Source organism: Trichomycterus rosablanca, chromosome 13 (assembly GCF_030014385.1).
Source record: "Trichomycterus rosablanca isolate fTriRos1 chromosome 13, fTriRos1.hap1, whole genome shotgun sequence".
NCBI lineage: Eukaryota > Metazoa > Chordata > Actinopteri > Siluriformes > Trichomycteridae > Trichomycterus > Trichomycterus rosablanca.
Genome location: NC_086000.1, coordinates 10,565,458 through 10,583,164, shown reverse-complemented (window position 1 = coordinate 10,583,164; position 17,707 = coordinate 10,565,458). Strand labels below are relative to the sequence as shown.

The 17,707-nt window shown below is 40.4% G+C and overlaps 1 protein-coding gene across 1 annotated transcript in view; it reads right to left on the bottom strand.

Moving 5' to 3' along the window:
- ldah (lipid droplet associated hydrolase) overlaps window positions 1-17,707 on the bottom strand; it is a 132,290-nt gene that overhangs the window by 5,538 nt on the left and 109,045 nt on the right. Inside the window, exon 6 of the mRNA XM_063007982.1 lies at window positions 7,962-8,044. Within this exon, the coding sequence (XP_062864052.1) occupies window positions 7,962-8,044 (83 nt within the window). The remainder of the gene's footprint in view (window positions 1-7,961; window positions 8,045-17,707) is intronic.

Sequence of the window (17,707 nt, the reverse complement as noted above, 5' to 3'; positions counted from 1 at the left end):
ATTATAAACATACACCGATCAGCCATAACATTAAAACCACCTCCTTGTTTCTACACTCACTGTTCATTTTATCAGCTGGGCAGCGTCCTGTGTCCACTGATGAAGGTCTAGAAGATGACCAACTCAAACAGCAGCAATAGATGAGCGATCGTCTCTGGCTTTACATCTACAAGGTGGACCAACTAGGTAGGAGTGTCTAATAGAGTGGACAGTGAGTGGACACGGTATTTAAAAACTCCAGCAGCACTGCTGTGTCTGATCCAGCACAACACACACTAACACACCACCACCATGTCAGTGTCACTTCAGTGCTGAGAATGATCCACCACCTAAATAATACCTGCTCTGTGGTGGTCCTGTGGGGGTCCTGACCATTGAAGAACAGGGTAAAAGCAGGCTTTGAAAGTATGCAGAGAAACAGATGGACTACCGTTAGTAATTGTAGAACTACAAAGTGCTCCTATGTGGTAAAAAGAGCTGATAAAATGGACAGTGAGTGTAGAAACAAAGAGGTGGTTTTCATGTTATGGCTGATCAGTGTATATAACATATATTGTTTTATTAACTTGCAATACTTCGATTGGTTTGTATGTAAACTGAATCAGAGTTGGTACGAAGAGTCGATTCCTTGTCTGCAGACAATGAGAACTTTGAGTCAATTCAAACGTTTTGGAATCGAATTAGCTCTATAAATTGGTAGATGTTTTTTTTTTTTTTTTTTTTTTTTCCCCTTTTTCTCCCAAATTAGCACATCTAATTGTTCAATTAGCATCGTGCTTCCTCTCTGTCTATGCCAAACCCTGCCCTGACTGAGGAGATCGAAGCTAACCAATATCCCCTCCGAAACATGGGCAGCAGCCGGATGCATTTTTTGCCACCCACACATTGAAGAGTGTGGCACCACCTAGCGTTGCATGCGGAGAGACACACCCTAAGGGCACTCTTCCTCATCTCTGTGCAGGCGCCTCTAATCAGCCGGCAGAGGTCGTAATCGCATTCTGACAGAGAGAGACCCACATCCGGTTCTTTGTCCACCCCCCAACTGAGCAACCGGCCAATCGTTGCTCATACAGCCACTCAGCCTCGAACCGGTAAAGCAGAGCTGGATTCGATACGAGGTGCTCAGAATCCAGCTCTGGTTGCAGCGTGTCTTTTTCTGCGCCACCTGAGCGGCATAAATTGGTAGATGTTTTAGATACAGCTTGTGGCATCAGAAATCAATCATTTGTGGCCAGGTTACCATACTCTGGTAAGTCATTTTACTATAATAATACATACTACTATGATAAGGCATACACAGGGACAGTAGGTAGTCTAGTGGGTAGAGCTTTGGGCTATCAATTGGAAGACTTCCAATCACTGGCTTTGCCAATATGCACTGGTCTCACAACAAGCTGTAAAGCTGAAATGTTCCCTTTCTTTCTCAAAACAATTAAAATATGTTTTGGCACTGATGGTACCAAGCAATTAAGTGTTTTAGGTGATTCCCCCCCCAATCCCACCTCTTGCGCAGGTTCCCAGAGTTCGCATATCACATTGGCAGAGGGAAGAGAGCCCATCCAACCCTCCCTCCCTCAAACATGGCCAATTGTGTTTGTGTGAAGGTGGCTAGGCTGGTGTCTCTGCTAAAATTTGAAATCACAAGTTCGACCCAAGATCTATTTTCTTTTTAAAATAAATGTCAATATTATTGTATGAACAAAGTATAAGAGAGCATGACTACAGTAGTGCCATATTTGAGTGTTTTCCCATTTTTAGCAGAACCTAGCAGGAAGATGTCTAGTGACACTTTTGGTTAAAGTATACATGTGTACGAGAAGCAGAGTGAGAGCAGCAATGACATCACCTTTTTAACCGATGACAGATAAAGTGCACCAGTCGTTGACAACATAGCCAGCCATGTCCCACCTCTCGGCATTCACACGGCTCCTGCTTAGCATCAGGACAAACACGTTGAAAACAAAAGCAGACGCACATGCACAATGTGGTTCTTCTTGCCTCCGGTGAGAGTAAAAGAGAGCATTTGGGCTTAAATACTGAGAACTTACTCTGGTCTTTGAAGTTTGCTCAACAAAGTACAACTGATTGTAAGACACCCAGGAGCACTGTCGGCCATTTTTAAATACTATATATACATCGATCAGCTATAACATTATGACCACCTCCTTGTTTCTACACTGTCCATTTTATCAGCTCCACTTACCATATAGAAGCACTTTGTAGTTCTACAATTACTGACTGTAGTCCATCTGTTTCTCTACATACATTTTTAACCTGCTTTTACCCTGTTCTTCAATGGTCAGGACCCTCACAGGACCACTACAGAGTAGGTATTATTTAGGTGGTGGATGATTATCAGCACTGCAGTGACACTGACATGATGTTGGTGTGTTACTGTGTTGTGCTGGTATGACTGGTATGAGTATCAGCTGTTGCTGCTCTTTGAGTTGGTCATTTTTTAGATCTTCATCAGTGGACACAGGACACTGCCCACGGGGCGCTGTTGGCTGGATGCTTTTGGATGGTGGACTATTCTCAGTCCAGCAGTGACAGTGAGGTGTTTAAAAACATCTGATCCACTCATACCAGCACAACACACACTAGGGCTGGGTATCGCCACTAATTTCCTGGATCGATTCGATTCCGATTCACAAGGTCCCGATTCGATTCGATCTTCGATTCGATTTTCGATTCAATTTCGATTCAACACATTTAGGCATATTTGAGTTACATTAACAGGTTTTGTTTAAATATGTACAGATGTACAGAGAACGAATGTGATAATTAATCACATTAATTTTTTTTTTTATTATTATTTTATATGTCTGACACGCTACAACAGTGTAAATGTAATGTAAACATACACCTGGCTGTTGCACAGCTTATGCCAAGTTCACACTACACAACTTTCTGATTTGCCGGGTCGCTGTACAGTTCACACTGCACGACTGATGGGTGATGGGGGGGGTTTCACATCTACACCATCTATCCCAGGAGGAATCTCAGATGAGTCTGTCTGGTCTCCCAAACTACGTTTTGTCACAAAAACACACGTGAGAAGTGACGAGGGGTTTAATGATACCACGTCCTAAAATACACTCCAACAAGTAGCGAGAGATCAAAGTTTGAGCAGCGTAATATCAAAGAGAAAAAAATAAAGGAATCTGAGTGGATTTGGCAACACGACCAACAGGGATTGTTCTGAAGTTGGAGGTTAATAAATATTTTGTTTTGTAGAGAACGATAACTATATTACGCCCCTGCTCCACTTGTTTACAACCTCTCCCGTGTGTTTCCCCTCGCTGTTTCACATTGATTAAGAACCGAGTTGCTTCCAAGCCGGCAAATCTAGCGCAGACCAGTCGCCGAAAATCAGGGCAGAAATCATGTAGTGTGAACCAGGCATTACTGGAGCTTCTGCCATGCTGAACTGATGTGCAGGTCAGATCTCGTTGCACGAAAAAAGCGGCTGGTCACGCAAGATTAAAGAAGGTAACAGATTTCCGTGCACACCGTAAAAAGGGGCTTATTTAAAAGATCGATCTCGCGTTTATATGAATCGATATCGGATCATTCAAATAAAGATCGATTCGAATCGAAAAATCGATTTTATAAACCCACCCCTAACACACACTTACACACCACCACCATGTCAGTGTCACTGCAGTGCCGAGAAAGATCCACCACCCAAATAATACCTGCTCTGTGGTGGTCCTGACCATTGAAAAACAGCATGAAAGGGGGATAACAAAGCATGCAGAAAAACAGATGGACCACAGTCAGTAATTGCAGAACTACAAAATGCTCCTAATATGGTAAGTGGAGCTGATAACATGGACAGTGCGTGTAGAAACAAGAAGGTGGTTTAAATGTTATGGCTGATTAGTGTATATTTAATTAGTTCACATTTGACTGTCACTATAGCACATATTTATAGTTAAAAGTCATTGTATTTGATAATGTGCTTTATCCTGTATTTTTAGTATTCTTATTGGATATTTTCTGCACTTTATAAGACATACAACACAGTTATGTACCATTCTGTATATAATATAACCCTAACTCAAGATTATTTGTGTTAAAATGTATGTAATGTGAATTTTTTAGGGAACTAAATTAAGACTCTCAGTTCTGATTGATCAACAGTGCTATTTTCACATGTGTAAGCAGACACTGGCTTATTTTTCTGAACGTTTCACAAATAAAATGTGAGAACCAGACAAATGGTTTATAAATTTATTCTCTAGCAAAGAAACATGTTTGACAGTTTGAAAAGTTACTGTAGTGTATGTGGAACAGAGCACTTTAGGGAATGCAGTTGAAGGTAATGACCACACCACAATGACAATGTATATATTGTAAAAAAAAATTTAACATCTAGTGCTGGGCTGGATTAATAGTCTAATGCAGTGATACTCAACCTTTTTCAGTCACGGCACCCTTTAAAAGTATTCAAAATCTCAAGTCACCTCAGTCTAAAATGTATTTAAAAAAAACTTACACTCTGCCTCCCTCAGACTGCTAACACACAAAAACACTACAGGGAGAGACGTACTGTGGTTGCATTACATTAGGTTTCAGAACAATCCTCTTATTTCTCAATTATTTGTCATTATACCACTAGCACTGCTCATTGTCTGCATGGTTTCTCTGTAGCTCGGTTATGGCTCTCAAACTTAAACTCAAAAGAAGCTTTACTGGCATGACAAATAAGGACATTCGTATTGCCAAAGCTCAGTTACAGAGAAATAAAAAAAAAGAACAAATATATACAAAACAGTTACATGTGCAAAAATATAAAATAGAGTAAAATATTAATAAAACAGTGCAAAATAATAACAATAAAAATGACAATATTTACATTAATGAGGTAATGAACTCTCTCTCTCTCTGCATGTGTGTGTGTGTGTCGCTTGCTCTCTCCGCGATACTGAAAATGATTTGAATTTCGACAATAAACAGCTTTTATTATGACTGATTAATTCCCTCTACTGATGGAAGCCTCTCAGATGCACGACTCGGTTCCTTTTGTTAATTTTAAAGAGCCGTTCAATAGAATCGGATCGTTCACGAACGACTCATCACTATAGGCAACGCACGCAACCCGCGTTGACGTTGTAGCATGGGGAAAGGGGCGTGTGAGACAAATTTTGATGTTTGAGGCGGTCTACATTTTCATGATAAGTTGACTTTTTTGTATTTTAAATTTATTTCATAATATCAGTAACGTCAGAATAGTTTTGACGGCACCCCCGACGACGCCAGACGGCACCCCAGGGTGCCGCGGCACCCAGGTTGAGAAAGGCTGGTCTATTGCATAGGAATACAGCATCCTTGAAATATTTTAGATAATTCTTTCTAAACAAAATGAAGCAATAATTGAGCTTTTTGGTAACACTCAAGGTGGGTTTGACATAAAAAGTATTATTATTGTTGAATATGGTGGATGGTCTGGGATGTCGTGGGGCTGTTTTTACTCCAAAGACCCTGGGAACCTTGTTAAGGTACATGGCATCATGAACCCCATAAAAGGCCAGGACAAGAAACTAAAAATGACTCGTCATTGGATTTTTCAGCAGGATAGTCCACACATAAATGGTTTACTGAACACAAAATCAAGCTTTTCTGCCATGGTCATCACAGTCCATGATCTAAACCCCATAGAAAAACTGGGGGATAAGCTACAGTGCACAAGAAAGGATGGTCATGGATGATCTGGAGAGATTCTGTAAAAAGAAAGGGTCTCAAATTCCCTGCTGTGTATTCTCCAACCTAATAAAGTGTTATAGGAGAAGACTGAGTGGTGTTTTATTGGCAACATGGTATACTATTTTGAATAAAGTATTAAGACACCACTTCATTCAATTTCAACAAATTCATGTGTTTAAGCCACAATTGCTAACACGTTAAATAAATCAAAAAATATAATGGAAATTCTATACTTCCAACTTTGCAGCAACAGTTTAGGGAAGGCCCTTCCTGTCCCAGCATGACTGTGTCCCTGTGCTCAAAGCAAGGTCTATAAAGACATGAAGAGAAGCTTGGTTTAAAGAAACTCCAGTGGCCTGAACAGAGCCATGACCTCAACCCCACTGAACACTGAATATATATACAGTATATTGTTTATGCATTTTTTCTCCCAACTTTTGCATCACACTTCCTCTCCACTAATGCCGACCCCCGCTCTGATTTGAGGAGAACGAAGCTAACACACGCCCCCTCCGACGTGAGCAGTAGCCGTATGCATTTTGTCACCCACGCTAGGTGAGTGCACATATGCGAATCAGGCTTGTGTACGGAGAGACACACCCTGATCCGCACTCTTTCCCCGCCTCTGTGCAGGCGCCATCAATCAGAGGTCGTAGTGCATCAGTTACGAGGAGTCCCTATCCGGCTTAATACACCACCCCTATATGAACAACAGGCCAATCGTTGTTTGTGGCCAGATGGCAGAGCTGAGATTCGATATGATGTATGTAAATACCAGCTCTGGTGCACTAGCGTGTGTTTTTAGCCATTTTAGCTTTTGGCCATACATGGTTTTAAATACAGTGGTGCCAATAACTCTGGCACATGTGGTTTGATGGTGGATGACAATTCTTTTTCCCCCTGAATAAATATACGTCAAGTAACATTAGATTTTTCCCATTTTTTTGGCGTGAAATTAAGCTAAATCATCAATGTAATACTTTACCTTTACTGGGGGCATATTTATATTCTAAAAATATATTCTTTAAAAAACACACATTTGGGTTCCATCAAGTTTGTGGTATTTTCAGTAAGCTGTCATTTTATTCTGAGAAAGAATTTGTGAAAAGAAACGCCTGCCATGATTCAGAATCTGTTAAAACAAGGGTGACACGGTTCACAGTCAGGCCAAATAATTATAACAGCATTTCCAGCTGACTTGCAGGTTTAGTGCTAAATTATGACTGTGAAAATTGGACAGGATTGGTATAAAAGGTTACATTTGCAACCACACTATTCTGAAAGGTACTAATAATACCTAAGGTCTGTTCTGTCTCCCTATTAATCACAATCTATCAACCCATCATCACCCTAGTCTAATTTACTTCACACTGCAGTCTTGCAAAAGACCTAACTATATATATACACTGATTAGACATAACATTAAAACCACCCCATTGTTTCTACACTCACTGTCCATATTATCAGCTCCACTTACCATATAGAAGCACTTTGTAGTTCTACAATTACTGACTGTAGTCCATCTGTTTCTCTGCATGCTTTGTTAGCCCCCTTTCATGCTGTTCTTCAATGGTCAGGACCCCCATGGGACCACTACAGAGTAGGTATTATTTGGGTGGTGGGTCATCCTAAGCAATGCAGTGACATTGACATGGTGGTGGTGTGTTAGTGTGTGTTGTGCTTGTATGAGTGGATAAGACACAGCAATGCTGATGGAGTTTTTAAACACCTTACTGTCACTGCTGGACTGAGAATAGTCCACCAACCAACAGCATCCTGTGACCACTGATAAGATCTCTAAGATGACCAACTCAAACAGCAGCAATAGATGAGCGATCGTCTCTGACTTTACATCTACAAGGTGGACCAACTAGGTAGGAGTGTCTAATAGAGTGGACAGTGAGTGGACACAGTATTTAAAAACTCCAGCAGCGCTGCTGTGTCCGATCCATTCATACCAACACAACACACACTAACACACCACCACCATGTCAGTGTCACTGCAGTGCTGAGAATGATCCACCACCTAAATAATACCTGCTCTGTGGTCCTGATCACTGAAGAACAGGGTGAAAGCAGGCTAAAAAAGTATGTAGATAAATAGATGTACTACAGTCAGTAATTGTAGAACTACAAAGTGGAGCTGATAAAATGGACAGCGAGTGTAGAAACAAAGATGCAGTTTTAATGTTATGGCTGATCAGTGTATATTCAGACACAATAAAATTGTTGCATTGTTGTTAATGGGTTACCTTGTCTAGATGTTGCCGTATGGTTGAGTTATCTCGATCTAGCACCAACCGCATTTCTTGACCTCCCATGTACATAGCGTTTGCTGTAACAAAAGAGTCACACAGAAGAACCTCAGTAATTATAGATCTACATATACAGTATACTCTACATTACAATACATTACTGCATATGTATGACCCACAAGACAGGCTTACTTAGTTTACTGTTATGTCGTAGCTAGCAAAAAAGTTGGGAACTACTACACTACAATAATTTGCTACTGGGAAAACTTTAGGTTGGCCTGAGTCAGTCAGTAATCAGATTCTCTACAAAACTAATCCAGCTGTATTACTATATCTAGTGATGACATGGTACCTAATTCACAGTCGTAAAAATTGTGCCATGGACGGTGAAATGAGCCGTTTCCTGTGTAATATACAATTTGCTGTAAAATTCAAAATGTAATGTTTGTGTTTAGCGATTTAACGTTTTTCAGTCATGTAGCATTCAAGTGTCGCACGTTTACTGGTTGATTTGCACTATGAGGCGGTCCTAGCAATCCTACGGCAATTTATATAGCATTCGTTTAGTCAAAATGTCCAAGATGTCGAAGTGTAAAGCAGCTCAAAACACTACCTGGGTAGTGGGGGGCGTGTCAAATCATGGACAAGAATTTTCGTATTTGAGACAGAGCTTCGCAGCATTGCTGGATGTTTTAGGTTTACATTCAACTATTAAAGTAGGCTGTGCTGTGTATTGCAGCTTCTATTTATTCTATCATTCTGTTTATGAGTGTGATTTAATAACTGCCATTAAGTGTGGCACTTTTCTTTATAAATCTGTGATTTCTGAAAAACGAGGTACGTAACGTTCAAGCACATTTTCCTCTGAATTTAGTAGGGCCCTAATTATTGTGCATGACAGTATGTCAAGAAATAGTGTCACTGTTAGTGGTGTCCACATTGTGACTTTCGTTTAGTATAGTGCAGTGGCGGCTGCTGGGAAATGGGTTGCAGTTTGTCTTTCGATTTCACTAGCAAAATCCGTGATGGGACTGAAGCTCCCAGTGATTAAGTGACGTATAGATCTCAAAATAGCTGTCAATCAAAACGGGATTCAGCCAATCATCTTGCAGAAGCTCTGCGTCCACACCCGCCCACAGCTCCCTTCACCCCCAGAGACGCTCAGCATCCGGGGGCGGGACAAGATCGTGGCATTTATCCAATGACCGGCGAGTTTCGAAGCAATGAAAAAAACCGTTCCATGCAGTCCCATTGAAGTGAATAGACGCTCAGCTTCACTGGTATAGTGGTATGTATTTTAAAAAGCTACCCGAAATGAGTTAATATTTAATTATTCAGACTTGGACAAGGAGGATGGGGTAATGTGGGGTAACTGTGTCCTGGCAGTGGATTGGCATGGATTTAAAACATTACTTTGGGATTGTGAGCCATGTTGACATGACTGCATCATGTCATTGCTACAGATTTGTCAGTTTCACATTCACGCCGTGAGGCCTCAGCTGTACCGCAGCCCAAAGGTGCTGTGTTGACTGGATTCAGATCTGCTGAATGGGAAGGCTATTATTTATTTATTTGGATTTTAATGTCATGTTTTACACACTTTGGTTACATTAATGACAGAACAGGTAGTTACTGGTTACACAAGATTTATCAGTTCACAAGTTTTAATGTCAATTTTGTATCTTTAATAATTTCACTTGCATGTCTTTGGACTGTGGAAGGAAACCGAAGCACCCGGGGAAAACCCACGCAGACACGGAGAGAACATGCAAACTCCACACAGAAAAGACCCAGACCGCCTCACCTGGGGATCAAACCCAGGACCTTCTTGCACTGAGCCACCGTGCTGCCCGACAGGCTATTAAAGTAAGCTGAACTTATGATTGTTATGATTGTGGAATTAGTTTAAGCTTTGTGCATTGTGCTGTAAGAAACTCTAATAAAATCGTGGCCATAAAGGCATGGAAAGGTTAACAACAAACAAAGCTTGATTACTATCAGAGGGCCCAATTTGTGCCAAGAAAGCCTGCCTCACATCACCACCATCCTGAACATCCTGTTTCATCCGTCGTGTACACATTAAAGCAACCTGCACCTTGAAGAGGAATTCATAGCATTCACATGTCCTTACAACATCGCTGGCTATTTAAAAGTCATTTATGAAAAATGATCAGTGCAAATCTGTGAAGGAGGAGGAGACACCGGAAAGGAAAAGATTGAAGTCCTCCGTACATGCGGTAATCCAACTCCTTTGATCTTGCATTCCGTTGGAAGAATCCAGCAGTGAGGACATTTTATTAAAACCATTAGTTGAAGTACAGTATGTGCACACGTGATAACATACTGTAGCAATTTTGTTTCCCCTTTTCCCCCTGAACACATAACTGAAGATTTTTACACATACACCCACAATTCATGAGCTAATACACTTCGCCTGACATGATGACCCTGGCCGGCGTTCAGCAAGAGTAATTCTGCCTGTATATGTGTGTGTACGTATGTGTAGCATGCCAAATGTATGGGAGAGACGGATGTTCATATCCTGTGTTGTTGGGACTTTCCATTCAGCATGAAATGTGGCTGGTTGACTCTTTTTAGGGAAAGGGTGCACACATGTATGTTTTAACATACACAGATCAGCCATAACATTAAAACCACCAGTTTCTAAACACACTGTCCATTTTATCAGCTCCACCTACCCCATAGAAGCACTTCTACAAGTAGTTCTACAATTACTGACTGTTGTCTATCTATTTCTCTACATACTTTTTAGCCTGCTTTCACCCTGTTCTTCAATGGTCAGGACTCCACAGGACCACTACAGAGTAGGTATTATTTAGGTGGTGGATCATTCTCAGCACTGCAGTGACAATTACATGGTGATGGTGTGTTAGTGTGTGTTGTGCTGGTTTGAGTGGATCAGACACAGCAGCGCTGATGGAGTTTTTAAATATACTGTGTCCAGTCACTGTCCACTCTATTAGACACTCCTACCTAGTTGGTCCACCTTGTAGATGTAAAGTCAGAGACGATCGCTCATCTATTGCTGCTGTTTGAGTTGGTCATCTTCTAGACCTTCATCAGTGGTCACAGGACACTGCCCACAGGGCGCTGTTGGCTGGGTATTTTTGGTTGGTGGACTATTCTCAATCCAGCAGTGACAGTAAGGTGTTTAAAAACAACATCAGCTCTGCTGTGTCTTATCCACTCATACCAGCACCACACACACTAACACACCACCACCATGTCAGTGTCACTGCAGTGCTGAGAATGATCCAAAACCTAAATAATACCTGCTCTGTGGTGGTCCTGTGGGGGGTCTCTTGTTGTTTACGAGTTTTTATTGGCGAGTCATGAGTCGAGTCCGAGTCATTTGAAACGAGTCAATCTCTGGTCTAAAGACATGCACAATTTTGTATCTTTAATTCACCTCACGTGCATGTCTTTAGACTGTGGGAGGAAACATTAAAGACTTAAACATTTTAAACATAAACATTATAAACCAAAAAAGATTAAATCCAAATACGACTACGGTAAAAAAGTGCCTAAAGAGTAACACATGTATATGTTACTCTCATGTATGTGTTACTCTCATGTATGTGTTACTCTCATGTATATAAGAGTAACACATACATGTATATATATATATATATATATATATATATATATATATATATATATATATATATATATATATATATTATAGTCGTCATGTATGGCATTCATTTCTAATTCTGTGCTTTGTCCCAGAACAAAAAAAAATACACATTTGGGTCCCATCAAGTTTGTGGTATTTTTGGAAAGCTGTCATTTTATTCTGAGAAAGAATCTGTGAAAAGAAACGCCTGCCATGAATTACAATCTGTTAAAACAAGGGTGACACGGTTCAGGTCAAATAATTATGAATGTGAACAATATTTGTAAAAGCATTTTCAGCTGACTTGCAGGTTTAAAGTAAAATTATTGCCGTGAAAATTGGACAGGATTGGTATAAATGGTTACATTTGCAACCACAAATTTCCAAAAGGTACTATTAATAACAAAGGTCTCCACTATTAATCACAATCTAAGCACTATTTATCCTCAATCCCATAGTCCCAGTCTTATTTAGCTCACACTGGTGGTCTGTAAATGCTGCAGTCCTGCTTATGACCTTTAAAGCCCTAAATGACTCAGTTTCTGCATATTCTAAGTTCCAAAAGGCATATAACACATTCTGATCAAATTCCATTTGCATCATTTACATTTGCAGCATTTAGCATACACGTCATCCAAAGTGACTTACAATCATCACTAAATACAATTTCAGCAATTAATTATTAAGGGCCTTGCTCAAGGGTCCAACAGTGGCAACTTGGCAGTGATGAGCTAAAGTCCATAGCAGGTAGCTAAACATTTGACTGACCTGTTTCTTTTAGTGTAGAAAAAAAAACTATATATACAGTACAACATAGTTCACCACTGTTATCATTTTACATTACAGTCTTTATGTTTGTGGTATAATCTTAAAGGCATGAAGCTTTTTTCTATATTACGAACCAAATCAGAAAAGGCAAACCAATCATTAAAATTACAGTCCTAACATAGATCAACAAAACCTGTAAAACTTGAGTAGAGTTAATTCTTAGAGGCAGGTTACTAATGTCTGAGAGTCCGGTTAAGCATCGACAGCTCTAGTGTATGGGTGACGTGGTCAAATGTACAATAGGTGATTTATGAAAGAAGAGAAAAACTTAATATCAACCTGCTATGAATGTCCAGTGCGGTTAGTGTAAATGAGAAAAAACAGAGATGAAATCATGTGTAGATGTGTATTGTGGTCCAGTAACTATGCACCAACATAGCGTATATATACACCTATCAGCCATAACATTAAAACCACCTCCTTGTTTCTACACACACTGTCCATGTTATCAGCTCCACTTACCATACAGAAGCACTTTGTAGTTTTACAATTACTGACTGTAGTCCATCAGTTTCTCTGCATGCTTAGATTCATGCTGTTCTTCCATGGTCAGGACTCTCACAGGACCACTACACAGTAGGTATTATTTAGGTGGTGGATCATTCTCAGCACTGCAGTGACACTGACATGGTGGTGGAGTGTTAGTGTGTGTTGTGCTGCTATGAGTGGATCAGACACAGCAGCGCTGCTGGAGTTTTTAAACACCTCAAATTCAAGGCTGGACTGAGAATAGTCCACCAACCAAAAATATATTCAGCCAACAGCGCCAGTGGGCAGCGTCCTGTCACCACTGATGAAGGTCTAGAAGATGACCAACTCAAACAGCAGCAATAGATGAGCGATCGTCTCTGACTTTACATCTACAAGGTGGACCAGCTAGGTAGGAGTGTCTAATAAATTGGACAGTGAGTGGACACGGTATTTAAAAACTCCAGCAGCGCTGCTTTGTCTGATCCACTCATACCAGCACAACACACACTAACACACCACCACAACACCTAAATAATACCTACTCTGTGGTGGTCCTGTGGGGGGTCCTGACCATTGAAGAACAGGGTGAAAGCAGGCTCTGTTTGTGTAGAGAAACAGATGGACTACAGTCAGTAATATGGTAAGTGGGGCTGATAAAATGGAAAGTGAGTGTAGAAACAAGGAGGTGGTTTTAATGTTATGGCTGATCGGTGTAAATAATAGTTTTAGTAAAACTTGTTTTGCTATCACCTCATTTAACTAAAATATGAAAAAATAGCATAGATTTCAAAATCAGTTTTATTGGTTTGGAAAGCTAAAAGAAATTAGTGCAAGGAGCAGAGATAAATTAAGGGAAAAAAGAAAGAAGAAAATGAACTGGAACCTGATATCAGGCTCTACTACATCCCTAAATGTCAATGCCAATGGAATATAGCAAATGACTGGTTTATAGTTTTTTTATGCAATTATTTGATTGAACTAACTAGACTGTTTTATTATTATTATTTTCATTATTATTATTATTTACAGAAATATAGACATGTACCACAGTACAGAGGACCCTTGACTTAATAATTTAATTGGTTCCAAAGGGCTGTTTTTAAGTAAAAATGTTTGTTAGTTAAACCTATTTTTCCCATAAGAAATGATGTAAACAGAATTAATCCGTTCCAGACCTCCCAAACCACCCCCTTACCTAACCTTTCTAATGTCTTAAATGGTCTTTTTTGTTATAAATACAAGTATATTTACCCTTAAATTATAGAATAGACATTCCTGTAATAAACAATAATAAACAACAATACACTGTAGTAGTACTGTACTGTACTTAAAAAAAACACGTTACATTTCACTACAGTACGTGTGCTGTACCATACACCATAATACATTTCCTTCTTTTTATATAAAATGTATCTACCAGAAACAACAATAACTTTCATATTTCTCTATTATTTCCTTCTTTATTTCAGTAATGTTGTATTTTGTAGGTGTAATTGCACGAAAGAAAGACGACTTCCTTCTTCTCTCTCACTCACTGTCCCCGCTGTCTGATACACAGTGACAGCTACTGGCAGGAGTAATTATACAACACAACAAATATCAGAGTCATTTTCTCACTACTACGCTTTCTCTGCAGCTTCTTTGGGGACATTTTAATATTGAATTTCACAAAATATAAAGAAAACACCGGAGAAACACCGTCCGCTGTCCGAATGTTCGCTCACTGTATATATATATATATATATATATATACAGTGTATCACGAAAGTGAGTACACCCCTCACATTTCTGCAAATATTTCATTATATCTTTTCATGGGACAACACTATAGACATGAAACTTGGATATAACTAAGAGTAGTCAGTGTACAACTTGTATAGCAGTGTAGATTTACTGTCTTCTGAAAATAACTCAACACACAGCCATTAATGTCTAAATAGCTGGCAACATAAGTGAGTACACCCCACAGTGAACATGTCCAAATTGTGCCTAAAGTGTCAATATTTTGTGTGACCACCATTATTATCACTGCCTTAACCCTCCTGGGCATGGAATTCACCAGAGCTGCACAGGTTGCTACTGGAATCCTCTTCCACTCCTCCGTGATGACATCACGGAGCTGGTGGATGTTAGACACCTTAAACTCCTCCACCTTCCACTTGAGGATGCGCCACAGGTGCTCAATTGGGTTTAGTCCATCACCTTTACCTTCAGCTTCCTCAGCAAGGCAGTTGTCATCTTGGAGGTTGTGTTTGGGGTCGTTATCCTGTTGGAAAACTGCCATGAGGCCCAGTTTTCGAAGGGAGGGGATCATGCTCTGTTTCAGAATGTCACAGTACATGTTGGAATTCATGTTTCCCTCAATGAACCGCAGCTCCCCAGTGCCAGCAACACTCATGCAGCCCAAGACCATGATGCTACCACCACCATGCTTGACTGTAGGCAAGATACAGTTGTCTTGGTACTTCTCACCAGGGCGCCGCCACACATGCTGGACACCATCTGAGCCAAACAAGTTTATCTTGGTCTCGTCAGACCACAGGGCATTCCAGTAATCCATGTTCTTGGACTGCTTGTCTTCAGCAAACTGTTTGCTGGCTTTCTTGTGCGTCAGCTTCCTTCTGAAATGACGACCATGCAGACCGAGTTGATGCAGTGTGCGGCGTATGGTCTGAGCACTGACAGGCTGACCTCCCACGTCTTCAACCTCTGCAGCAATGCTGGCAGCACTCATGTGTCTATTTTTTAAAGCCAACCTCTGGATATGACGCCGAACACGTGGACTCAACTTCTTTGGTCGACCCTGGCGAAGCCTGTTCCGAGTGGAACCTGTCCTGGAAAACCGCTGTATGACCTTGGCCACCATGCTGTAGCTCAGTTTCAGGGTGTTAGCAATCTTCTTATAGCCCAGGCCATCTTTGTGGAGAGCAACAATTCTATTTCTCACATCCTCAGAGAGTTCTTTGCCATGAGGTGCCATGTTGAATATCCAGTGGCCAGTATGAGAGAATTGTACCCAAAACACCAAATTTAACAGCCCTGCTCCCCATTTACACCTGGGACCTTGACACATGACACCAGGGAGGGACAACGACACATTTGGGCACAATTTGGACATGTTCACTGTGGGGTGTACTCACTTATGTTGCCAGCTATTTAGACATTAATGGCTGTGTGTTGAGTTATTTTCAGAAGACAGTAAATCTACACTGCTATACAAGCTGTACACTGACTACTCTAAGTTATATCCAAGTTTCATGTCTATAGTGTTGTCCCATGAAAAGATATAATGAAATATTTGCAGAAATGTGAGGGGTGTACTCACTTTCGTGATACACTGTATATATATAGAGAGAGAGAGAGGCAGTTGGAGTCAACTTGTTCGTGACATCACGTGTTTCGCGAATTTCGGTTCGTAATCCAAAATTTGTTTGTACGTTAAGTTGAAAAAGATCGTTCATAACCCGAAATGTTCGTATGGTAAACCGTTTGTAACTCAAGGGTCTACTGTATTATAGAAATAGTTCTCCATATTATTCACTTATAATACAACAAATGATTAAAATTTAATAACTTATATGTATTTTTAATAACAGGACACTTTATATGTGTTATTTCTTGAATAATATACAAATATTTTTTAGTGGGAAAAATAAAACAAATAAAACCTCTGTAAGGACCCTAGAAATATGTTTCCAAATGTAAAGAACTCTTTTTTCTCTCCTTTTTACATTTAATATTCACATAAAAACTCCACACCATTTGGCTGCTCAGGTGGCGCAGCGGTAAAAAGAAACGCGCTGCAACCAGGGCTGGATTCTGAGAAGCGTGGTATCGAATCCAGCCTTGCTTTACCGGTTCGAAGCTGAGTGGCTATATGAGCAACGATTGGCCGGTTGCTCATGTGGGGGGTGGGACAAAGAACCGGATGTGGGTCTCTCTCTGTCAGAATGCGATTGCGTTCTCTGCCGGCTGATTGGAGGCGCTTACACAGAGATGGGAGAGGGTGCCCTTAGGGTGTGTCTCTCCGCATGCAACGCTAGGTGGCGCCAAACTCGTCAATGTGTGGGTGGCAAAGATGCATCTGGCTGCTGCTCGTGTTTCGGAGGGGATACGGGTTAGCTTCGATCACCTCCATCAGGGCAGGGTTCGGCATAGACAGAGAGGAAGCACGATGCTAATTGAACAATTGGATGCGCTAGAAGGGGAGAAAAAGGGGTAAAAAAAAAAAAAAAAAAAAAAACCCCCCAAAAAAAAAAAAACACTCCACACCATGACAATCATGCACTTGCTTATCAATAATACTAAACTGATTACAATATACGACTGATCTGAATTAAAAACAAAGCAATATATCAGGTTCACACGACTACAGACTGCGGCTGCAATATTCCTTAAAACATTAAAAACACATTGGCAAGCCCTTGACGTGCCACGGTTTAAGACTGGCCTGCGTTATTTTGATCAAAATTATTTATGTTTGTCGGATCATCTAAATGTCATCTAAATGATTCATCCAAACAGCCAGAGAAACACTCATGAGAAACATCTGAGATCATTCAGGATGCTTCCAGCATAAAACATTTACTGATTTGTTAAAGTTCAAGTGCTGTGATCTAAGATATCAAAGGCCAAAATTGCAATAACAATTTACAAACAATACATTGTAAAGCAAGAGTGTGAAGCGGCCGTACATGTGGGACAAAACGCTGTGAGAACCCAGTGATTTCAATTAGGAGAACCATATGCAGCGCTTAAAAAAGTATGCAACCTCTAAGCCTCTATTGTCCCAACCTGGGATTTGTAT